The sequence below is a fragment of the Vidua chalybeata genome, chromosome Z (assembly GCF_026979565.1).
Source record: "Vidua chalybeata isolate OUT-0048 chromosome Z, bVidCha1 merged haplotype, whole genome shotgun sequence".
NCBI classification, from domain to species: Eukaryota; Metazoa; Chordata; class Aves; order Passeriformes; family Viduidae; genus Vidua; species Vidua chalybeata.
Genome location: NC_071570.1, coordinates 23,456,473 through 23,481,840, shown reverse-complemented (window position 1 = coordinate 23,481,840; position 25,368 = coordinate 23,456,473). Strand labels below are relative to the sequence as shown.

At 39.0% G+C, this 25,368-nt stretch overlaps 2 protein-coding genes across 5 annotated transcripts in view; both read right to left on the bottom strand.

Annotated features, from left to right (window-relative positions):
- The window catches only part of RFX3 (regulatory factor X3), a 105,567-nt gene that overhangs the window by 52,597 nt on the left and 27,602 nt on the right, over window positions 1-25,368 (bottom strand). For 3 of the 4 annotated variants that reach the window (XM_053932589.1, XM_053932592.1, XM_053932590.1), the window contains one exon: window positions 910-1,034. In XM_053932589.1, coding sequence (XP_053788564.1) covers window positions 910-1,026 — 117 coding nt within the window. In that variant the 5' untranslated portion in view covers window positions 1,027-1,034. Of the gene's footprint in view, window positions 1-909; window positions 1,035-9,977; window positions 10,029-25,368 lie in introns of those variants that run through there. The other variant, XM_053932591.1, reaches the window with a different exon arrangement.
- On the bottom strand, window positions 10,329-25,285 carry LOC128782243 (uncharacterized). The gene is made up of 3 exons (XM_053932489.1): window positions 25,092-25,285; window positions 20,121-20,814; window positions 10,329-10,413 (listed from the first exon to the last, which is right to left on the bottom strand). The coding sequence occupies exons 1-3, from the start codon at window positions 25,283-25,285 to the stop codon at window positions 10,381-10,383; spliced, it is 921 nt and encodes a 306-aa protein (XP_053788464.1). The 3' UTR covers window positions 10,329-10,380.

Genomic DNA, 25,368 nt, shown 5'->3' with positions numbered 1-25,368 from the left:
AACTTAACAAATGCTGAAGAGTTTAATTTAGAGAGAATTGCTCCACCAGCACAGAAATTAATGGCACTGTTTAATAAAAAATGTCTAGTTCTCATATTACTGATTTGGAAAATGGGAAGTCAGATTTTGATGAAAAACAACTGTCATCCAGAATACCCATCACATGGACAGTTAATTTCTGTGTTTTCTGGAAAAGTCCTAGACAGTCATCATGGCTTTCACACTGAATCTCCATTTTCTACCTCCATACTTTTCCTTTTTAGCTCCCCATTTTTTTCTGCCTCCATTTCTTCTAAAGCTCATCGGTGCTGCATAGGAGTAACCACCTCATGTAACAAAACAGCGCATTGTGCTGGCTGCTACACAAATCTTCTTCCTTCTCTGGCAAATATACATTATGAGTTATTGACTGTCATAACACAAAAACTTTCATGACACTGTGAATATATCTGCACGCATTCAGGTCTAGAGATGCAAAGAACAGTGCTTTTCCTATTTACATTTGTTTTGTACTTACTTGGACATCCAAACAGATGAAGAAATGATATAGTCAATAATCATTATGAAACATATGCATTATTTAAGGGAATATGCATTATTTAAAGGAAAAAACATAAATATTCAGTAACATAAAGCAAACTTCTGTGAGCCACTGCATGAATTATTTGATAAATAACAGCTAGAATCATGTATGAGTACTACCAGAGCTTGTCAGATGCTCTAGTTAAAGAACAGATCCTGAAAATAGCTTGCTTTTCTCTGGTTATTTTAATTCCAGCAAACTAAAATTTATAAAAGCAGAGCAAAAGTTCCTTTAGCAGTCTTGCACAAAACCAAGTTCTTAATTAAATTGTAAAGAACAATTATTAGGATTTTTTTTTAATCTTCTCAAAATTAACAGCCACATACCTGTTGCTGAACTGGTACTTGCTGTACTACCTGTGTGGGCACTGCTGCCTGGCCAGCTGCAGAAGTCTGTAAAGTCACAGTTGAACCTGTATCCGCCCCAGTCTCTGATGTCTGCATTGTGATCTCTGAATAAAATTAAAATATAAAATCCAAAAGTTAGTGCATAAATGTTTTTATTTTGCCACTTACATTAGCACACTAATTTGTCCCTTATTTCTATTAGTATTATAAAATTAGTTAATACCAATTTTGTTATGAGCCCAAAGATTTTTCCCCCTACTAGCACAGGAGTTTGTATAGAGTTTTATGTTATTTTTATCTTACTTATATTTGAAATATTTTTGCTTACATATAAAAAAATCTGTCACTTATCTGAGCTTTGTCCCTTTAGGATTAAGTAAGAAAAATCAGCAGCAGATTTCTCAGCTTGTAAATAACTAGTCAGCATTCAAAACCATTTTTTCTCTGTCTTACTGAATTACACTAAAATCTCTATACATTCAAATTCAAAGTTGAACTTGAAGCAGGCCACAGAATGAAGGCCTCTACTCTGGAAAGTAACCTCTGAAAAGCATTTAATGAGTCACAGCGAAAAAAACACTCAAATAACCTTCTTCAGTAGAAAGCATTAAAGCAATTATTAAGAAATTTTTTGACGCTAAAGTCATTTAAAAATGGTTAGACAAGTGCCTATGATCATGGCCCTGATGTTTAAAGGGAACAACAAAATTTGGGTAGAATAAAGAAATGGTTCAAGAATCAAGGAAAATACCTGACAAAGAAAACTTGTCAGAAAGACAACCTAGAATGACATGCCTTCATATGAAACAGAGTTTGTGAGCTGCAGATTCCTCAAATTTGCACAGCCAAAATGACAATACAATTGAATGGTGACAAACTAAAATGAATTAAAAATTGTGAATCAGCCTTTTATTTCCCTTTCTTCTTAAATTTCTTTAAAGCAGTGGATGATTAACCAGTGAAAATAATAAACAGATGAGGCAGGAACCTGGTACCTTTAAAACAGAAGACTGTATGTGTGTGTGAAGAATCACAGTGAAGAAACACAAACTACTAGTTTGTAATCCAAATGTTCTCTGAAAACTTTTACTGCCCTCAGTCTCTATTAACCTATATTAGCTACAAAATACTTTGGCAATCTGAGAACCACTGTCACTAAAAATTAGTAGCTTTATCATGCATAATAAAAGAAATTGATATGAAAAAAAATCTATATATACTTAAAATTACTTATGCAAGTGATTTTTTTCAGTTTAACTCATGAGACCCAAGTGGCTGACAGTGAAGAAACGTTAATCTCTACCACCACTACCAAATAACAAGCTCCCCCAAAAACTCAACAATATTTTTTTTTGAGACAAAACCATAATAAAAATAATGAGGGACATACCACTAGATGACAGGAGGAATTAATTACTATATGAAAAGAATTTCAGTGCTCTCCTTGCTTGACAACAGAACCAGCTGTCAACAACAAACCTTCCCCTCAAAGCTGGGTTCCACAGCAGTTTAAGCTGATTTAAGACTGAGTTTCCGCAGTTCCTCCCTCCAACTGTCTCTAGTTCACTTTGCATTTAAATGTAGTCACTGCAAAGCAGGAAACAGGTATATAAATTTGGTAGGAGGTCAGGCGATAGGGCAAGGACCTTGACAATTGGGACCATTCTTGGTTTAAACTCCAGGAAATCATGCCTATGGCACACCTGATTGATTTAAATTCCTCTTCTGAACTATTCAGAAACACTGATAAATTCTTGATCAAACTAATTTCAGATTAATCAACAGACTCTCAGAGTCTCATGTTAACTGAACCATCTACTTTTAAGCAGTGGATGCACTTTAGGACCCAGCAGACCTGACAAAAATCAGCATACAAAAGAAAAAGAATAAAGAAGTAGAACTTCAGATTACATTTATATGTTAAAACCTTAACAATTAAAATGGATGTCCACACAATAAATATGGAGGACTCGGAAGCCTCCATGCTGCTAGAAAGTTACAACCTAGTTGTGATTACTCAAAGTTGGTGAGATGAATCCCATGGCTGGAGTGCAGACTGTTCAGAAAGAACAGGTGAGGAAGGACAGATGGATATATTGTGTTTGTCTGGCAAGGCTTGGGTAGCAAGCAAGGGGGACTACATAGGTTGTCTTCTCTGAGAAGATGCCAGAAGCTTCCCCTATGTCTGATGAAGACTGTGCCAGCTGGGTCCAAGATGGAACTACTGCTGACCAAAGCTGAGCCCTGAGCCCATCAGGGACAGTGGTAGTGCCTCTGTGATAACATATCGACGAAGGGGGAAAAAAAGTTATTGGGCAGAAGCAAATTGCAGTCACAGAAGAAAGGAGTGAGAGTGAGAACCTGCAGACATGTCAGTGGAAGAGCAGGCTTCAGAAGGTGCCTGAGCTGAGATAGGAGCAGGTTTGCTGGCAGGACCTGTGACCCCAGGGGAAAGTCATGCTGGAGCAGCCTGGTCCTGAAGGGCTGCACCCCATGTAAGGGACCCATGCTGGAGCAGTTTGTGAAGAAGTGTAGCCACAGGAATGACTCACAGAGAAATGCATGGAGGACTATATCCTATGGGAGGGTCCCTACACAGACGCTGAGGAAGAGCATGAGGAGATCACCCCCTGAGAAGGAAACAGCCAGAGAAACAATGTGTAAGGAACTGATGGTAACCCCCGTTCTGAATTCCCCTGCACTGTCGGAAGGGAGGAGGTAGAGAATCAGGAATAAAGTTAAGTCTAGGAGAAAGTGGAGAGTGTGGGGAAGGTTTTTGAAGATTTAGGTTTATTTCTTACTATCCTATGCTGATCTGATTGGCAATAAATTCAAGCAATTTTCCTCAAGTCGAATCTGTTTTCACTCTCGTGGTAATTGGTGAGCAATCCTTCCCTGCTGTTATTTTCATCAATGAGCTTTTAGTTACATCTTCTCTCACTTGTCCAGCTGAGGACTAGAGGAGTGACAGAGTGGTTTTGGTGAGCACCTGGCATTCAGCCAGGGCTGCTTCCATTGTTCTGGTTTAAGTCTGTATCCTAAACGTTAAATTTTATTATAGTTCAGTACAGTGTACAGATTTTTCCCTCTAGATGCCATACAATATGGTCTGACAGCCAACCTTAAGTATCTTCCTATTTACTGGAAGCTTTTCTAGCATCACGTCAATGATGCAGTCAGTGTAATTCCTTTACACTGCATTAATATTGAGAACACGCTGCTGGTTTTGGCTAGGGTAAAATTAACCTTCTTCACAGTGGCTGGCTGAACACAGAGCTGAAAATACAGAGATAATTTTGTTACTGCTGAGCAGGCTTGCACAGAGCCAAGGCCTTTTCTGCTTTGGTACTGCCACACTGGGGAGGGGACTGGGGGTGCTCAGGAGGAGACGCAGCCAGGACAGGTGACTCCAGCTGACTAAAGGGATACTCCAGACCATGTGGCATCATGCTCAGTGTATAAAGTGAGAGGAAGAAGGAGAAGGGGGTGGCGGCGGTTGGGGGGCATTTGGAGCAGCGGTGGCTTTTTTCCCAAGTCACTGTTGTGTGTGATGGGGCCCATCTCTCCTGCAGCTGGCTGAACACCTGCCTGCCCACGGGAAGCACTGAATTAATCCCATGCTTTACTTTCCTTGTGTGTATGGCTTCTGCTCTCCCTTTTAAACTGTTATCTCAACCCCTGAGCTCTTCAGCTTTTACCCTTCTGATTCTCTCCCCACCCCACTGGTGGGAGAGTGAGTGGCTGTGGGGGCTTGGCTGTTGCCTAGGATTAAAACCACAACTATATATCACAAAAAAATCTAAACAAAGACTCTCCCATTTTTTCACTGACACTCCATATAAGTAAAGGAAGTGGATATTACAGCAGAAAAGACGTCATCCTTGCCTAATTGGACCGTCAGGTGTATGACAAACAACAGATGAATGTTTAACAAGGTCCTTTTTATTCTGCCTAATTAAGCAGTTGGACACACCCATCTGTTAATGGTATTGCTTTGTATAGCCAGTGCTTGTTGCACGATGTGAATGTAAGCTAAATAGACCACATTCTGAAAGAAGACTAATTAACCTCTCCAAGTGGGAAAAGATACTGTCGGGACTCAGCTGCTGAATGCAACAAGGTTAGTATTTCCTCAGTATAATGGGCAGAACTTAGACAAACCTGAAAATTATTCCTTTCCTATAAATTCTGTGCAGTTTCATGTTGTCTGTTAAATTCCCTAAGGATTTTTTAATATACCCAAATTCTCAGTTGGAATCCTTCTGTTTTCTAAACTTGAAATATGAAGACAGAATGATTTAAGAGTGTAACTTACTCTAACACTAATCAAAAGAGATTGTTAAAATGTGTCAGATTATGGTTTGTTTTGTTCCTGGACTACTTCACACTGAACTAATTTACTTTTTTAAGCGACCAGAGTTTGCAAAGTTTTGTTCAGCTACATATGCTTTATTGTTAGATCAAATAATGTAGCAGGCTTTAATTCAATGCAGAAAATGAAAGCCTGTAATTTACTTTCAAGTGCAGCAGGAAATTTCTTTTTTCTCCTCTAGAAGCCTAAACAAAATATCACAGAAGATAAACTGAACTAGATCTCGTAATCACATGCAGTAATGGCAGGCTTTTAATAGTCAGTATAAAAGGCTAATCTTAAGATCTTATCTATTTATAATGATGAATAGCCAATACACTAATTAAGAATTTGCAGCAACATAATATGTTTCACAATAAAGGAAAACTCAAAACATTGTTTCAACAATTAATACGGAATGCTTGGTTCCCGAACAAGAGTATAAATGGAAACAGTTTTCAGTAATCTACTAGTTTCACATAAGCATTCCTTTTCAATTTTTGCATAAATAAAAATTTTATGAATAATTGACTTCATAACTGTGTTGTGTTACCCCAGAGCAGAAGACAGATTACACAAGCTATTCACAGAGGAAGAATAGAATATTACCATAGTTTCTAGATACTAATGTATTTTCATGTTAGAACCCCAGTGTCTTACTAAACACTATTTGATCGTTTGTCTTCTCCCAAGGTTCTTGTGAATACCAAAGTAGACAGCTGGACTCTGCCTTGTATTAGTACTAGTTGCTATATATTGCACTTAGTAATACAAATTCCCTTACTCTTCTTTCAGCTTTTCACAGATTTATAGAGGAGTAACAGTTAAATGAATGGCACAGAATGAAGTTTAGAAGCTGTCTCTCTGGACTTACATATATATTTCTGAGTAGTAAAACACTGTAAAAGAGTAACAAATTGGAAGGGACCTGTGCAAGTAGAAACTCGTAGTAACTCCTTCAAAGAAAGTCCATAATATAAAAAAAAGCATTGTCTTGATGATCAGTTTACTAAGTCCCTAAGAATGGTACTAGTCATAGTCAACAGCAATCATAATGAAATCCCGTATTGCCAGGAGATCACAACACACAAGTGCTTAGATTGAATGACTACTTCATGACACTCTCACTTTGATCTACGTACTAATTTTACCTTCAAAATCGTCAAAATTATATCTTCTCTCGCTGGAAAATGAAATCAGTATTACACAGCAGCCTTACCCATTAGTACACACCAGCACCAATATTACGCTCATTTACAGGTTAAAGCTTCTCAAATTTTTTGTTGTGAGAAAATTAGCAAACCATCAAACAATTACATTTGCACTATTCTAAAGCATTAGTTTGCCCACTAGAGAGTCTATGAGTAGAAAAGTCCAAGAGGTGCCTTCCTTCATCCTGGGTGAAAGGGTGTGAGGAAGAGGGCACTGATATTGCATGTCAACATTTGACTGAACCGGCATTGGCAATAGGGCTATGGTTTTTATGACCATAGGAGCTTCTCTGAGGTTAACAACTTAGGAGAGCTGGGATGCACCTCATTAATTGGGGCAGAGATATTTCTGTCAGCATGACAGCTGACCTGGTTGGAAGGGACTGGAAAAGGAGTGTTATGGGGAGGGAAGCATTTTCCAGCAGCCCAGTGAAGGAATGGCACCCAAGCAAAGGCCTTGGGTGACATGAATGAAAGGCAACATATAGTCAAAAATTTAGGCTTAAGGAGGGTCACCTCAAGCATGTGCATATGAGCAAGATTTATAAGGAAGCCACACAGATCTTCTTTTAGAAATCCGCATGTTGAAGTGCCTCTCTGAAGAGCTCATATGCGAAGAGGTATACAATGGCTTCACACTCAGCATGGTGAATAAGCATGAGGAATAGAGACCTCTGTGCACCTGCAGGCTATCACCTTGTTGAGATGACAGTGATGTGCTGGGACAGCAAACATGACTGAATGGCAGCAATGGAGGGACATAAGCTATCTAACCTTACAGTTTGTTTTTTTCAGAAGTAAAAATGTCTTCAGGAAACAATCAAGGATGAAGTTCACAGGAACTTCCTTGTTGGGATGGTATTTTGTAGTGTTTAACCAGAAACAAGTTTTGAAAAAGCATTTTATTACAGAACATTTCTACAAGTTTAGTGTGCTTTCTAAGTTGCTATTTACACTGCTAATTCTAGTGCATTATGGCTTTTAATTCACACTTAGTCAAGCATTATCGATCTTTAATAGTACTTAGATACTTTCCAGATACTGAGGCATCTGTCTTTATTATATTAGCATAACTGTCATGGACTGGAATAAGCACGTTCACAATCTCCCAAAAATATCTCTATGCAGAATGATAGTTACAATATCAAATGAAATTTCTAGCTTGAGCCAAGATCTTATTCTAGGGCACTAATAATAACAGCAGAATTAATTATAAAGTCTAACATGTATAATGCTACTTCTTCACACCTTTCAAAATTATTGACAACAAAATGTATTTTGATTACTTTATGAGAAAGAACATGAAAGCAGGAGAACCACCTGAACAAAACAACTTTTTTTTGCTTCTGCACAATTTATACAGTTATGAAAAGAGATCTCTAGGTTGCTTCGGAAGTGAGTTATGGGTGTTTGGCTGGGTTTTTTTCTTCTAGTATGACATTGCGCTGCAGTCCTTTCATGAAAAGACTGAGCACGTACCTGGTAATAATGAAATAAAGGGAGAAAAAGTGATGTCAAAATTGAGACTATATTTATATTGACCACTCAGTAGATCAAAACATAAAATGAATAAGTAAAAAGATTATAGCTGGAAAAATCTACTTTATTAATAGAATGAGCAGAAATAGCTTATGTTCTCCATGTGTCACCTCTGTGTCATAAATTTTCTGTTTGTGATTCTTACTGTTGGACATTCACCAAATGATAATACAGTCTCAGAGACTGGAAGGGACCTGCTCAAGCAATGCTACCTACCTACCTTCTGCCCAGGACCACGTCCAGGTGACTTTTGAATACAGCCAATAATAGGAACTCCAAAGCCTCTATGGACAACCTGTGCCCATACTTGGTCAGCCTCACAGAAAAAGCTTTGGTTCAGGTTGAGAGAGGACCACCTCTTGTACCTACACTGGGCACCACTGAAAAGAGTCAGATCTGCCTTAGCCCATGCCATAACTTAACACTTAAAACTTATGGTATTATTAATACACTGACATCTTTCAAATGCCTCAGTTAGCCATTTCCTCACCAGGTATAAGAAGAAGGAAACAATTAATGTCAGAATTATTGCCCCAATGGCTGTGTTGATAATTTTTTTCCTTCACCCATCATTGTAGCAGTAGTTAAAAAAGATGGTGAGACGAGTGACAACCCACAGTTCCCCTATGAATGGGGACAGGGAAGCCAATTAAGAAAAAAAAGAAAGAAAAAAAAAGGAGAGGGAAAAAAAAAGAGAACATAGAGAGAGAGACATAGGTTTCACCCAATAACAGCTTACAACATTATATTCAGGTTATCATATTATCAATATTATTTGCCAAACTAGAATTTACATTCACTGGATAGGAAAGAAGGCTTAGGATAAAAACTGATGAAAGCTCTTAAAGGGCTATTTAGAGCTCTCTAGAAACTAAAAGCGGCTCAATATTAAAGTATCTTTAAATTTTGGAAAATGTACAGAATAAAAGGTTAAACAGCATGATCCTGTCTTGCTACATCATATTAGAGAACAACAGCTCTAATGCAAGACTGTGCATCTAAGGGAAAAAAAATTAAGAGAGACATATTTTCCCTTATTCTGAACTACAGCAAAGTTTACTTCAAAATCCATATATCACAAAATTATTGTATTCCAAACCACTAAGCTTTTGGTTGTTTTAGTTAGGATGCATAAATCTTAATATTTCAGTTTTTGAGAAGCTGAAGCAGTTCAAAACATTGGAAACAGTATTACAGGCTCACATATACTTGACATGATTTTCACGTAGACAGAATTGATACCAATATATAATCCTAATCCCCACAATATTTAACTGAAGTGCCTAGTATACATACTACAGTAACCCTGTGTATACAACACCTTTGAGTTAGGTGAAATTCTGTATTTTTTCTAGAAGTATTGCATTACAGTACAATTAAAATTTTATATTCCTTTAACAGAAAGTGTTTTGACAGTAGCACACAACAAAACTAAGTTTATGCTAGAAAAATTTACTAATATGTGTATGTTAAGTACACATATTATGATGATACACATAAGATGTTTAAATTAAAAAAGGTATCACATTGTCTGGCAGTATTATACCAAGTTTTGGACATTTACACTCTGCAGCTCCTGTTTCTACTACATGATACTCTTCTCTTGACTAAGATACAGAATACTGCTCGGAGATTTGAGAATCCTAGTGAAAAATACTGTTGACACACTGAAAGTTATTTGGAGACGTATATTCTAAACATCTCAGGTTTAGGCTCTGAAAAATGATGATAAATTATCACAGAATTGTAGAATCATTAATACTGGAAAATACCTTCAAGATCAAGTCTGACCTTTGACCAAACATGGCCATGGCCACTAAACCATGGCACAAAGTGCCTTGTCTGCTCATTGTTTGAACACTCCCAGGGATAGTGACTCTACCAGTTCATTGCGCAGCCCATTCCAATACTTAACCACAGTCAAAAAATGTTTCCTAATATCCAACCTGAACCTCTCTAGGCAGCTTGAGGCCATTTCCCCTTGTCCAGTCACTTGTTGCCTCAGAGAAGATGCTGACCCCCATCTTGCATTGTCTCCTTTCAGGCAGTTATACAGTGGTAAGTTTCCCCTGAGCCTCCTTTTCTCCAGGCTGAATGCCCCCATCTCCCTCAGCTGCTCTTCACAGGGCTTGTACTCCAGACCCTCCTCAAGCTCCATTGCCCTTCTCTGGACATGCTCCAGCACCTCAGTGTTCTTGTACTGAGGGGCCCAAAACTGAACACAGGATTTGAGGTGTGGCCTCATCAGTTCCGAGTATGGGGGGACAATCCCTGCCCTGGTCCTGCTGGCCACACTGCTGCTGATTCAAGTCACGATGGCTTTCTTGGCGAAATGTGAAATCCATTTGGTCACTGAATACAGAAGCTACAGCTGTCTTTTATCTGTGAAAGTACAAGGAACAAGACTTCAACAAGAGTATTTTAACTCTGCCACCAGTAAGGACTAGATTGCCTTAAAACAAAGAAGCAAGCTAAGACAAATACTTTCTATATTGACCAGGGAAACATGCAAATAGTCTTACAGCTGGTATATCTGCAGAATTACTTCAGGGATAACTACATGTAATCTACTTAAAAATGAATGGAACAGATAAAATCTCACCAGTTTCTCCCATTCCTGTCTTCCTCGACCTGCAATTTTATTTTGTAAGAGAAGAATGTACATCATGCATGTCAAGAGACAAGTTTGTGACTATTTTACTTTGCTAATGACTGAGACATCATCTGAGGCATATCTTTCCTTGGAGCTTTCCTTCCCTGTACCAAGAAGGTCTATTTGTGAAATGTACTGTTTTATTCTTGCTCTGAGACATTATGTCGCTTGCTTAAAACAGAAAAATGAAATAAATTCTTGTTCACCTTATACCCAGATACCTAAAAAGAATTTATTAGAAATCAGAAGTACAGTATTTTATCACATTGGATTGTGTGCCACAGTTTGCAACTATTTGCAGGAAACAGATGAATTGAAATATGTCTGAAAATAGGTATCAACCCTCTGAAGAAACCCAAAGACCAGTGTATTTGATCAGTGCTTCTTAGCTTGTAACAGACTAACCAGCTAGTAATAGAGCATAAAAATATGTGTGCCTGAAATTTGGAGATTTGATCGGTGTATCTCAGAATATTACCATTACAACAGTCCCAATTAGCCAGTAATAATAGCTGCAATAATTCACACCTTAGCTGCAACTGGGACTCTGCTTGGTATGGTGTCAACTCACATAAAATGGAGAACAAAGTGCTGAGAATGCAAGATAATTCCGAAATACAATGCAATTAGAAGAGAATTAAGATGTTAACAGGCAGGGAATGTAGAAGATGATAAGAACACAGAGCGTTCAGATGAACTTCATCATTCTCATTTACATCTGTCATTCTGCACCTAGCAGCTGTGTAGCCAAACAAGCCTTGCTTATCCTTATACCTTTCTCCCAAATTACCCTCCTATCCTAAATTATTCTTACTCATGCTTATGTTCCTGCTGAAATAGGATTAATTAAAGAAAAAAGAAAGAAAAAAGAAGGAAAAAAATAACTCTATAGTAATCATGCAGTATTGGCTGAAATAGAGTCAATTTTCTTCACAGTTGTTGGTGCTGGGACTATGTGTTGGATTTATGCTGAACAGAGGACTGATAAAATAGAGCTGCTTTTGTTATTGCTGAGCAGGGCTTACACAGAGCCAAGGCCTTTTTTTGCTTTTGACACTACCATGCTGGTGAAGAGACTGGGGGTGCACAAAAGGTTGGGAGGAGACGCGGCTGCAACATCAGCATATAAAGTGGGGGGAAGGAGGAAGAGAGGGACATTTGGAACAGTGGCATTTGCCTTCCCACATCACCATTATGTGCAATGAGGCCCTGTTCTCCTGGAGATGGCTGAACACCTGCCTGCCCATGGGATGCACTGAATTAATTTCTTGGTTTTTATTCTGCCTGTGTGTGTGGCTTTTGCTTTTCCTATCAAACTGTTTTTATTCAACCCATGAGTTTTCTCACTTTTCCAATTTTCTTCCCCAACCCAGTGGCAGGGAAGTGAGTGAATAGCTACATGGGGCTTAGCTGGCAGCTGGGATTAATTCTTAGGAGTCCTTTTTGGTGGCCAATGTGAAGCACAAAGGGTTCAACAACAGATTTGACTCAGATGCACTAGATGAAATTTATAGCTAATGCAATTTAGCCAGTAAAGAGCAGGCTCCTGTACTTGCCATGGGGTTTGCTTGCCTGACTGAATATGTGGCTCATTAGTGGCCACTTGTTGCCTTTGCTGCTCACTGCAGTGCTGTGCTGATCACTGTGTTGTGCCTGAGAGCATTTTGAAAACAGCCATGGCAAAGTGCCTGGACTGGCAGGTGACCAGGGAATTGGGGCAGTTTTCTGTGCTGCTGTACTGGACAGGCTGCAACACCAGTGTGAACCTGAGTAGGATGAGTCCATGCAGGAGCAGGAATCCACTTTCAGTCCATGGAGGTCCCCACAGTGAAGTAGCTGGATAACTGAAAGCATTTGGGACCTCGCAGTAGGCTCATGCTGGAGGATGTGCAGGTTCCTGGCAGGACCTGTGAATACATGGAGTCAGGAGCCCACCCTGAAGCAGGTTTGCTGGCAGGACTTGTGACCCTGTGAGGGACCCATGCTGGAGCATGCTGTTTCTGAAGGACTGCACCTTGTGGAAGGGACTCAAGCTGGGGAAGGTCATGAAGAGCTGCAGCCTGTGACAAGGACCCATGCTGAAAAAGTTTGTAGAGAACTGTCTCCTGTGGGTGGTACCCCCTGATGGAAGAGGGGAAGCAAGAGATTCCCCAGCAGCCTGTTTTGCTGAAGACCATGGTGAAGCATGCCATCTCTCTACAGCCCATGGACGTTAATGGTGGACCACAGCAGGAAACCCTTGCTCCTAGGCATGGCAGAAACAAGTGAAGGTGTTCACTGCAATGTTAAACCATAAAACCTGGCCCAAATGGATGAGGAACAGAGCTTGTAACGGATATACTTTTAAACTGTTGCTGTAAGCCATGATTTGAGTTGCATCTTATAGGAATCACCATGACACTAACAACCCAAACCAATGGAGGAGAAGACTTACAAGAAGCAGCTCCAGTGCAGCAGGGACCTGACCTAGGCTGGCTTTGGTGCCCAGTTACTCCATGCAATACACCACCTCCCCTGTCCCAAAGGACGACCAGATGGAGCCCAGCCAGGCATGGACTAAATAGACTCAATGGACATTTTGTAAACATTTTATGAACATTTTGCTGACATGGTTCTCAGACTAAGGGAATGCTATCTGTGTATTATATCAAACAGAAAACTATTATATCAACTGGAAATTAGGTTGTGGTTAATGAAGTCATACCAAGTAGTATGGCACCTGAACATGACGTAAATGTGAGGAAATAAGGGCTGGAATGTACTAAGTTTAGCTGGGGTAGAGTTAATTTTCTTCACAGTGATTGGTATTGGGTTGGGTTTTGAATTTGTACTGAACACAGGGTTAATGATACAGAGACATTTTTCTTATTGCTGAACAGTGCTTGCACGGAACAAGGCCTTTTATGCTTCTTGTACCACCCCACCAGTAAATAGGCTGGAGTGTGCAAGAAGCTGGGAGGGGATACACTCAGGACAGCTGACCCCAACTGACGAGAGGGATAACCCTTCTGATTCTCTCCCCCATCCTGCTGGTGAGGAAGTGACTGAGCATCTGCATGAGATTTACATGCCAGATGGATTTAACCATATTAAAACCTAAAAATATTCCAAAGAATAAAATTAATTGCTTCTACATTCTGTCAGAAGCACTGACAATGAAGCCATGAAGAAAGAGCCAAGTTTTGTGAACGCTTCAGTGCAAAACTTCGTTACTGATCACTGATGAATTATGCAAAATGCTCTGGACAGGACATGCAAATTTTTCCTTAGCATCAGAGTAATTAACTCTCCCTTGAAGCCTCAGTCAGCCCTGAACACTGGCATAGCTTGTTCATCATGGTCTGCACAGCACCAGGCAGACCTGGTGTCCTCTGAACTCGCTAAACTGAAAAAAAAAAATTCAGAAGTTATTTCAAGGAAATTAAACTTTCAGACCTAGGAACTGATCAAATAATTTACATGAAAGTGTGGAACCTGAAAACATGGAACTTAAAATGGAAAAATTTTTTAAAATGTAATATTTTTAATAACTTCAGGTCCTAGACCAACCACAAATTGGTGGCTTAGTATTTATGACTTATCAGAAAGCTTGTATGCTCTTAAACCATAACCTGATATATTTTGTGTATCAATGGACAACATTCCTCTCTCTTCCTAAGAGTACTTAAGAGTGTTCCTGTTTTGACAGCATTTGCATAGTAGAACATTAATCTTTCAAGATACTTTGACAACTTTATTTTCTATTGCAAAAAGAATCTGCAGTGACTAAATTGTTTAAAGAACAGACAATGGAATGTATTGTATTTTATATCTGTGGTTTTTAAAAGGTAAAAATCCCAGCATATTATGTGTTCTCTATTTTAATAATAGTAATAGAAAAAATATTCTCATATATTTTATTTGTGCTAATAGCTTTAATTATGTATGACTTTATTAACTTGCTTCAGATGAGTCTTTCTGATCCCCCTAGATAACAATACACTGTAACACATATTAAGTGTTGACATGTTAAAAATGTTAAAAATTACTAAGTATTTAGACACAACTGGAGTGAAGAAAATGGGAACTGTTAATATATCTTTGCAGTAAAGACAGCCAAAAGCAGATTTGACTGTAACAGGCATGTGCCTCAGTTCCAGACTTTAGACTGGAGGTAATGAAATGCTCTATCCATCTATCCATCTTTGGATTCCGCAGAAGGGGGTAAAAAGAAAAAAGGAAAAAGGAAAAAGAAAAAGAAAAAAAGAAAGAAAAAAAGAAAGAAAAAAAGAAAGAAAAAAGAAAGAAAAGAAAAAAAAGAAAAAAAAAAGAAAAAAAGGAAAAAAGAAAAAAGTGATTATATTTGATGTGGAAGGAAAGGCAGACCAGAAGATCAGAAGGGATTTGTTCAGCCTTAATAAAAGAAGTTTAGATACACAGAATTTCCTGAAGAAGGACCCACAGGAAAATTCCTCCTTAATTTTATGACATACCTTTGTAATGTCAGAAACATCCAAATGCTTTTAGTGGTAAATATGATTACCAATGTTTCTCTGAGATAGCCTCCCCACACAGTGAATCTAGAAGCAGCCAGTTTCCAGATGACTTGTTTTCAAAATGCCAAAGATTATGCTTACACTGTAGCACAGTGACTATAATTCTCAAGTAAATCAGTAAGCCAGTAGATTTTCTAAGACAACCTAAACCTTCATTAAAAAAAAAAACAAAAAAAAAAAAAAACCAAAACAGAGACTCAAGCAGAGTGCTTAGATTTCTTAATTCAACCTAAAGAAAAACTAAAAACCTTCTTCCCATAACTCATTTATCTCTTCTTAGAGAGATAACATCTAACATCTCAGGGAAAAAATCAAGTAAATCAGTAGTTACCAAATTATTAACCTATACTCAACTTAACTAGACATTCTTGCTTACCTACTGGTATCTTCCTGGCATCAAAAGAGCAGAGATTTTTATAAGAAAACTGGAATGCTTTAGTTTCTTTCAGAGAGGATCACTTACATTTAAGAAGTCTGTATATAGAAAAGTGAAAAAAACCAAACTGAGTGGCTGCAGCAACTGACAAATTGACTACATGAAAGAATGGACTCAAATTAAACTAAGACAAGTCATTGACAGTATGGTTTCAGGTTCAACAGCCTGCATCTGATCCACTGTGGTTCTACACAAAAGAATAGTGCAAGCCAAATACAGTGCAAGCAGACTGGAAGATGAAGTTTAAAACACTATACATAAGAAAAAAGACATAGGTTTTTGAGATAAGAAGATTTCCTATTAAGAATGAGCTTGGATCTGTACATCATCTTCACAAGTAAGAGATGAAAAGACAGCTCTCAGATAAAAATAGAAATAAGAAACAGAATTCTACACCATTTGACAGGTGGAAATAGTTAGATTTAATTCAAATGGTTGGTCAGGTGTAAGGAATAACTTAGCATACTTCCTAGTTCACATAACTTTGCCTTACTAAGAATGAACTTCACCATACGCAACATTATTACTTGCCTGGCTTGTATTACAGCATGATACCTCCCCGTCTCCAGCTAAGAGACACAAAAATTGTTTGTTCGTTCGCTGCTCCTATCCTTGTAGCATTACAGCAGTAGGCTTGTTATCCTTACTGAAAAAAACTGTTTGATTCCTACTGCAGCTTTTCTTGCAGCTTTTCTTCCCTAAGGCTTCATCCTATACTATGAGTTTTTCTCACTTTGCAAAAATTACACTGGTGCTACTAAGCGGGTTTCTTTTCACATGGAAAGTGCAATCCCTGATGCCAACATTTGGAACCTGCACTATATAAACAAACGTGTACTGTCTTTAAGTATAGAAAAGTTTTATTGTTATAGAGCTAATATTCCAAGTCTGTCTACAATTTCATAGCAAATAGTTCTTACCTTACCCACAAAACAAATTGTACTGTTTTTTTTGTAGAACAACTGTAGCATGAAGAGCTGAAAGCCTGAGCTACTCTCAACTATTCACTCATTTAGCATATAGAGAGACAAATATTACTGGCAGTTCTACTACAGTTCAATGAAGCAAGCAAAAACTATCAATCATTGTAAGGCAAGTTCCTTGACTGCAAAAGAAAACTTGCCTGTCAGACCCTATGTAATTAGTTATGTTTTAAACAAGTTTGCTGAAGTGCTACTGTTCACATATGCCACATATGCCAATGCAGCTATTATATTTACATTTAATATTTGAGATTAATTGATAGGTATCACACTGTCTACATCATGCTTAGATAAGTGCTTATTTTTTACTTCTGGTAAAGAGCAGCTTTCCTCTAATTCTCTACATTGTAGTTCAAGTTTCTGGTACCAAGTAGGAAAATGTGCCAACCTACTGCAAGATTTATTTTCACTATAAGTGAGTCAGCATTGATTTGCAATGTTAGATTTTGTTATTTCTATGTAAACAACACTGCCCACTTAACCAAATATTTATTTTGTCTTCATTCTAAGGAAAAAAAAAAACAACAAAAAGCCACAGAATTCTACAACCATAATTAAAATACATATTCAGTTAAAATGTCCAAATCTGGTATCCTCCCAAGTGATTCTCCATTTTTGGTGAATTGAGATAATGACTCAACTACCTCAATTGCTTTGAGAAGGCAGGACAAGAAATGTAGTTCAACTCACACCAAATACAAAATAAGATCGGTGGCAATACTTACACGAGTTGAAAAATTGACAGATTTTGTTCCGGTTCCTGATGTATCCACTATACTTTCACAATATATTTAGCACAATCTAAATTGTCTACTCACATTTGAAATGTCAAGGCTGCTTACTAATCAATGAAGCAGCCAGTCATATTGACTACTTTTTCAACTACAATGTTTAAACACTTCAGGCAAGACAGAAATTTCCTCATGAAGTACAAATTACACAAATCTAGAACACCAGGGCAAGCTGCACAGTTACCACACACCTCACCTAACTGAATACTAATGAAATATTCTTCCCTTCTTTTAATTTGTTTACTAGAAGAGAGATGGTGTATCTCCTAGAATAAGAGGAAGCCACAACAGTATCCTTAACTGAGTTTTGTGATATTTACAAGAATTTCTGTTTTTCTCTTCTTTCCCTTCCTATCTCTCCTCACATCTTCCCACGATCCTCAAGCTCCTGGACAAAAGTTCTCTACACTGCAGAGACTACCTGCATGTTACTCCTACCTAACACAAACCTTTAAAAACGCATTAGTTTTGCACTTTGAAATGTGCCATATTTTATATCAACAGAAACAATTCAGCATTTGCATGGTTTTCACTTACGAGACAGTGCACACAAAAAACTATTATACAACTACCACCTAACAAGACACAGCACAATAAAAGGAAAGATGTCTGAAGTTCCCAGTGGAAGGTGAATTTGACAAAGTTAAAATCTATTAAGACTTTGTTCTAGGACCAGAAATTTGCTTTAAAATATAAATAAATTTCATGTATTTTACATGCCATGAATATAATGAGCTTTTACAGAGAATGCTAAAATATTAAAAAGAAAAACCCTAGAAGTTCTGTGCAGACATAATAGAAGTAAGTTCCTGACCTACAGGACAGAAGAAATAACTAGCAACCTTTACATACATGTATACATGTATACTTGCCTAACCTAAAAACAACACAAAAAGATTTATAAAGTTATTTTTAAAGTTGCTGTCTCTAACTAATTCTAAGATAGTCCAGATACGTTCAACAGAATCATCTTCAAAACACCAAATATTTAAACTTAAGCTTGCTACAGCTGGATGCCATGTAACCTGAGCAATTCATGTGCCAAGGAAACACTTTCATGTTTAAACTATTGATATGCACATATATATGCACAACAGGTTCCATCCTGAATTTTCCCCCTTGAAAGAATCTAGATTGTATTTTGCTACAAAAATCCCCAGCTGCATTACACAAAGTATTGAAGACAAGAAAAGGGAGATTATAACTGGCCTCTGCTCAGCACTAGTGAGGCCACACGGGGTGTGCTGTGTCCAATTCTGGACTCCTGTAGCAGTTGGGTAGCAGGGAGGCTACAGGGTTGGCTTTGGTAAGCTTTCAGAAACTCTCCCCATGTCAGAGGGAGCCACTTCCACTTGGTTCCAAGACAGACTCACTGCTAACCAAAGCTGAGCTGAACACCAGTGGTGGCAATGCCCCTATAATAACATAACCAAGAGATGGTAAAAAAAAGCCATCTAACAGCAGCTGATAAAGACAAGCAACCCTGCAGATATCAAAGTTAGAAGAAGGAGGGGGGAAAAGTGATTCAGGTGCTGGAACAAAGATTCTTGAACCCTGTGGAAAAAAACATGGTGAAACAGTTTGCACCTCTGCAACCCAGAGAAGTCCACAATGGAGCAGATATCCATTCTGCAGCCTGTGACTGGAGGGTCCTTATTGAATATCAGGAAAAACCTTTCTTTTCTGTGAGGCTGAAAAACCACTAGAACAGCTTGCGCTATCTCCATCTTGAAGATTTTCAAAAGCCATCTGCATATGGTCCTGAGCAACTGACTCTTAAGTGACCCTGTTTGAGCAGAGGTTTAGAACAGATGGCCTCCAGAGTCTACTTTCCACTGCTGAAGTTTTCTTACCACAAACAAAGGGTCCTTCTCCCCTGACAGATCTTTGAAGTGCCAAGACAGAGTGCTTCACAGGCACCAACAGTTCCCTGCCTGCATTGCTGCACTGCCTGTTGCTGAGTCCTCACACTAAGGGGAAACAGTCAGTCATTACAGGATCTGAGGAGACTGAGGCTTATCTCAGCTCAAAAAGCCACCATAATATGATAAGCATCCCGTGATTCAAAGGTTTTCCCCTTTCCTTTGTTTGCTGTCCTCCTTAGGTCCTGGTTGTGGTGCAAGACCAGAGACTTATGTGTTATCACTGAGAGGCAAACAGCCATAAACTCACAGCACTTCAGTAGCCAGTGCTTTTGGTCCTGGCTCCTGTGAGTGCTCTAGGGCCCTCGGCATCACTAACGACTCCCAGCCACTTCCTCCTTCCCGGACACCCTGTGCCAGCTGAGTGCCACTGGCCAGGCGGAGCAGTGTGGAAGGGAGATTTCTCCTGGAATGGGGAGCAGCACGCCTGGGGGAACGGAGCGGGAGGCAGGTGTCGAAGGCAGCTGAGGGGCGGCTCGGTCACTTTCCAGAAAGGTCTCCTTTTCCTGCAAGGAGACCCTTCGGGAGGGCCCTGTCTCCCCTCTCTGCCCCACTTCGGGAGGGCCCTGTCTCCCCTCTCTGCCCCACACGGAGACCTTTCGGGAGGGCCCTGTCTCCCCTCTCTGCCCCACACGGAGACCTTTCGGGAGGGCCCTGTCTCCCCTCTGTACCCCACACGGAGACCTTTCGGGAGGGCCCTGTCTCCCCTCTCTGCCCCACACGGGGACTTTTCGGGTCTCTGCCGGCCCTGTCCCCCCTCTCTGCTCACGCTCTGGGTTCTCTGCTGCCCGGTTCCCGGCGCCAGAGAAGCTCCGGCACTTGCCCCGTCTCTTGGCAGCCCATGGCGCCCGGTGCCGCGGAGGCTCTGCAGGAGAGCGGCTCCGCCGCGCCGGCCGCCACGAGCGGGGGGCAGCGGGAGGCAGCGGCAGCCGGGCTGTGCTCCATCTGCCTGGGCGCCGTGGACAACGCGGCGCACGTGGACACCTGCCTGCACACCTTCTGCTTCGCCTGCATCCGGCAGTGGGCTGCCGTGCGCGCCGCCTGCCCGCTCTGCAGGCAGCGCTTCGGCCGCATCCTGCACACGGTCAGGGCGGACGACGACTACCAGGAGTACGTGCTCGGCCCGCCCGGCTGCCAGCAGAGCGCCGCGGCCGCGCAGAGCGTGCTCGGCACATCCCCGCGCTGGCGCTACCACCTGCGCCCGCGGCCCCACCGCCGTCCCGCTGCCAGGAGAAGGGGGCGGCCGCCAGGGGACGGAGAGAGAGCTCCAAGAACCTCTGACACCTCTGCCCGATAGGCTGCAGCGCAGCGCTCGACCCGCCCTGCCGGTGGACCTGCCAGCCTGGGGGCGCGGCTTACGGCCCTCATGGGCTTGGAATGAACATTCGGAGGCTTTGCGGAGCACGCGTCTCCCGCAGCACCTTCGAATACTGCACGCTCTTTTTCTTACTAGTAGTAGTAAACTGTATTTTGTTTAAATTAATAAAGAGATTTTTCCTTAACCGATGAAGTTTAACTTTTCTCCCCCACAGTGGGTGGGTGCGGGAAGGCAGTAGTTGGGAGAGGGGAGTGAGTGAGAGTGCTTAGCTCCCAGCTGGAGTCCAACCATGATATTCTACACCTTTTAAAATGAGTCATGGTGGCTTCCAGGGATAAAAAGGAGGAGTGAGCTAAAACTGTGACAGTTTTCAGGGGTACATTACTATTTTCAAGAATTTCAGTCTGTCTTCTTAAGAGAACTTCCTATGGACTGCAGATACTGAAACGAATTGCACTCCAAAAGTACAATTTTTTTTTTTTAACATCAATGTTTCTTGCCGTGTATTAGATTGTCTTATGCAGATAAGCTGCATAGGTTAACAGGAAGATGGATTTTGTGGTTTTCTGTTTTTATGAAGTTTTCAACAAATGCTAACAAGTTTCTAGACATATCTAAGCAAGTAAAAGGAAAAAAAACCAACAACAAACAAGCAAACAACAAGATAATCCCAAGAGATATCACCGAAAAAAAGGATGATTTTAACAGAAAGTATGTACACAAGTAGTATACACAGTGCAGAAGCTGAATATGACCTCAAGCAAATAAGGGTATACTTCCTTTAGCAAGCTGTCGTAAATTAAACTGTTACTGTTAGCATACTCTGCAATAAAGATAAGAATACATTCAGGAGTTAATATATTACATCAAAGTCACAATATATTAGCACTTCATAATTCCAGTCTTAAAAGTTATTCTCTAACTTTTGCATGAAGTTTGATGTATCTTCATGATAAGCAAATTATTAGAAAATTCTGTTGTGTCTTAATTTAGGATAAGCAGCACATTATTTGAAGCCCTATTTTATTAGAGCCAGAAACCAGACTGACAAAATGGAAGAAGGTAATAACTAGAAACAAACACAGACTCTGAAACAAGACAAATAGCAACTGTACCATCTGCAACATGTTTCACAGACTAGAGAACATGAAGTGGTCTTCACAAAAGCACAATAAAACCTCCATAAAATATAATAGCTTAAGAGCTGATTCCATCATCTAGTTTATAGGATATTTGATCACTACCAGCAGTTTATTGAGACTAATTGTTTTGAAAGTTAAAACCCATGCAGATTTGCAATTTATTGCCACATGCTATAGAGACCACTTTAAAATAAGAAATAAGGGCAATTGAGCAGGATTTATGTAATTTCACTCATTATTTTAAGTAAACTAGAAAATTAGCTAATAAATTATTAATACAATAAAAAAGCAAAGGGAAGAATACTACTACTGATGAAAGCACAAGGCAAGGAAAGTGAAAGTTAATGAAAGGATTGTGTCTGTTTTAAAAATGGATTTGGATAATTACAATCTTATGTGTCAAAAACCCCCAAAGATTTAGTATCCTCCCTCCCTCTCCTGCTCAAAACCACAATACAGTTGTTTTGGGATACACCTGAAACCTGATACTATAGTGTCATCCGGAACATAACCATCATTATAGGAAAATAAAAAAATAGTGCTGAAATATGAGATTTGCAAAAAAACCAGGAATTGAGATTATAATCAGCCTAACATATGCAGCAAAAATTTCACAGCAATGCCTGTAATGTAACCTTATGACCTAGTCAGTGAACTAGGACCCACACAACCATGAGTATGTCCTGTGAGACTTTTTATGTAAGCATACAAGTGCAACATTAAGGCCCAAGAGAGATCCTGCCCAACTCGTGATTTCTTAGGACTAGAAAGCATGCATACCAAAGTCTTTGAAGTTCTGAAATATGTATTTGTCAATACCCACATTTTAAAAGAGATCTGAATGGAATTTAACAAGAGAGGGTTATGACCAGTGGCATGAAGTTCAGCAGGTGGCCAGTCCAGTTACAAGAATCAATACTGAGTACAGTAGTGTTTAATGTCTTCATTAATGACCTAGAAGATGGAACACAGTGCACCTCAGCAAGCTCGTGGGTGATACACGACTGCAAGGACTGGTTTGTAGACAGTGGTTAGTAGTGACTAAAAGCTATTAAGAAATCAATCTCCTTTTAAATTACTTTAGCAATTTACATTCTTGCATTGACAAATGATATGGATCAATCTTTGTGAAATAAATAGACAAGATAAAGCAAAAACTACTTGAGTTCCAAAACATTTTTCTGGAGACTGATAGATGCTAAACAATTTTAGCCCTCAATTTAGCCTCATTTCTTCTCTGATGATTAGGATAATGTTTATTTTATACTAATATATTATTTCCCTCAGATAAAAGCTCTTCAATCTGATTGAAAAATACTCCATATAAAAAGTACTAAAAAAATTAAAAAGAGAAGTCAAGACTCCCTTAAATTCAAGTATCTTAAATCCTAGCCATTTCCTTCTAAATTCCACAAAAAATTCAAGGTGCTAAACCTCAGTATGTTAAAAAACCTCACACTTTTGAGGAAAAAAAAATACCACAACCAAAAAAACTCCTAATACTTAGAAACACTTGACTAAGGATCAGCTAAGAAGAATTAAATTTGTGAACACCTTCAGGTATGTAGGCCTAAACAATTAAATTCTGGACCACACACACAGAATTTGCAACACAAGGAATAGACTGCAAGTTTCCAGATTAACACCCTTATTTCTGGATCTTCTTTCCTCTTCAACAGACATGACAGATACTAGAGGTAAGCCTTCAATTTAGAAAAACACATTTTGTAGCTCATAACAATATTTCACAAAGTATAACAAGTCTACATTATTTCACACTAAAGCAGTATGGTTTCAGCATATTAGTTTATTTTCCTGTGTCCTCCACTTTGTCTATTTGGATTTGACAGTTTTGACATGGGTTTATTTCAAATGGGGTAAAATGTTATTTCAGAGTATAAGATAAAATTTTCTTTTCTCTGTAATTTCCATTACTGATACTGCTGACAAAAATTTAAAAAAACAAAGCCAAAATCAACAAAATAAGACACTGTTTTCAAAGTAATAAATTGTTTCCATACTACAAGCAATCCAAAGTAGCAATCATTTTTCAAAGCTAACTTCTGAAACCTGAAGTGTTAAGGTTTATACATTTAGAACATTCTTTAGGCTCCACCACATGCTTTTTTTTCCTGTAGAGAGGAACATAACTGTCAGTCTTTCTTTCTGTCTTTCCTTTCTCTTGCAACACGTATGTTTTGCAACTTTTACTTATCACTTTCATTACATGAAATGTAGGAAGGTTAGCACTAAAACCAACTGAAAACCTGCATAAATTAAATATATAAATTATTATTAGAGTGACAGAAAAGGTAACAAGTGTCTTGTGACTCCATTTGCTTTGTTTGTTAAGGAAGAGAAAGCTTATTAACTGCAAACACCAACCATAAAGACCTAGACCTGTTTATGTCAACAAAAGCTTTGGAGAAGCTAAAACATATCTTACATTCAGATTTCATTCCCCCCTGCCCTCTCTCCTTTCTGGAATCCAGGATGTTATAACAAAACAATAAGTATCTACAAAAGAGTGAACACATCAGGCATAAAAACTAGAATAATTTATTTTTAATACACAATTCCCTGTATTATTTTAAATATGCATATGCTATAAAAAATAAACCTATTCATTTTTTATTATATCTAAAATTTTGTTGTAAAGAATCACTCTGTATAAAAGATTTAATCTAAAAATCACAGCAAGAATAGTGGTTGCAAATTTAAAATTTATGTGGCATTATTCAACCTTTAGATTAGAAAGGCTGGATATTTCACAAAAAATGGAAAATACTGCATTTTCTTAAAATTTCATATTTCAAAGAGAAACCTAAAGTCTTTCTAAAGTATGTGTTTTAAGGACACTTACACAAAGTGATAGCTTTAATACTCTCTTCTTTCACTGTGTTCTATCACAGTTTCTTGCGTGGCAAAGAAAGGGAAAAAAGCAGAAAAGGGGAGAAAGCAAGGGCAAAGGAAGGGGTGGTGGACAGACAGGAAGAAAAGGATGAAAAGTGTACTTTCTGTCCTCATTTTTCTAGCTGTTTAAGGTACAGAAGTCACTGCCTCTAGAGCTTTCATGAAATCTTACTTAGTTTTTACTACATATTTTTCAAAACCTAAAAATTACTATCCTTTATAGAAACCTATCTGTGCTACAATAGTTACCAAATTTTTCCTTCCCCATTCTTGTAGTTAATGTCTTGATCCTTTTCTGTCTCCATCTACAGCACATGCTTATTACAACATGCTTTCTCAATCCTCTGTGCTGCAGTCAAGGTCTCACCAGTTGGCTTCACCTTCCTTCATGTGTGCTATTACAAACACATTGATCCCCTTGCACAAAATTTGATTTTCCAAAAATATCTTCCCTTTAGAAACTGCTGTAACAGTCAGCTGTCCATAGAGAAAAGTGTCCCAGTAGAGGACAACAAATGAAGAGACCACATTGTCAATCTGAAAATTGAAACTCCTGGCCATTTTTGACATCTTTGTTCTGAAATTGACACCATGTGCTACAAAGTGAGCTGAAGAAAAAACATGTTGCTAGAATCTTAAGAAAT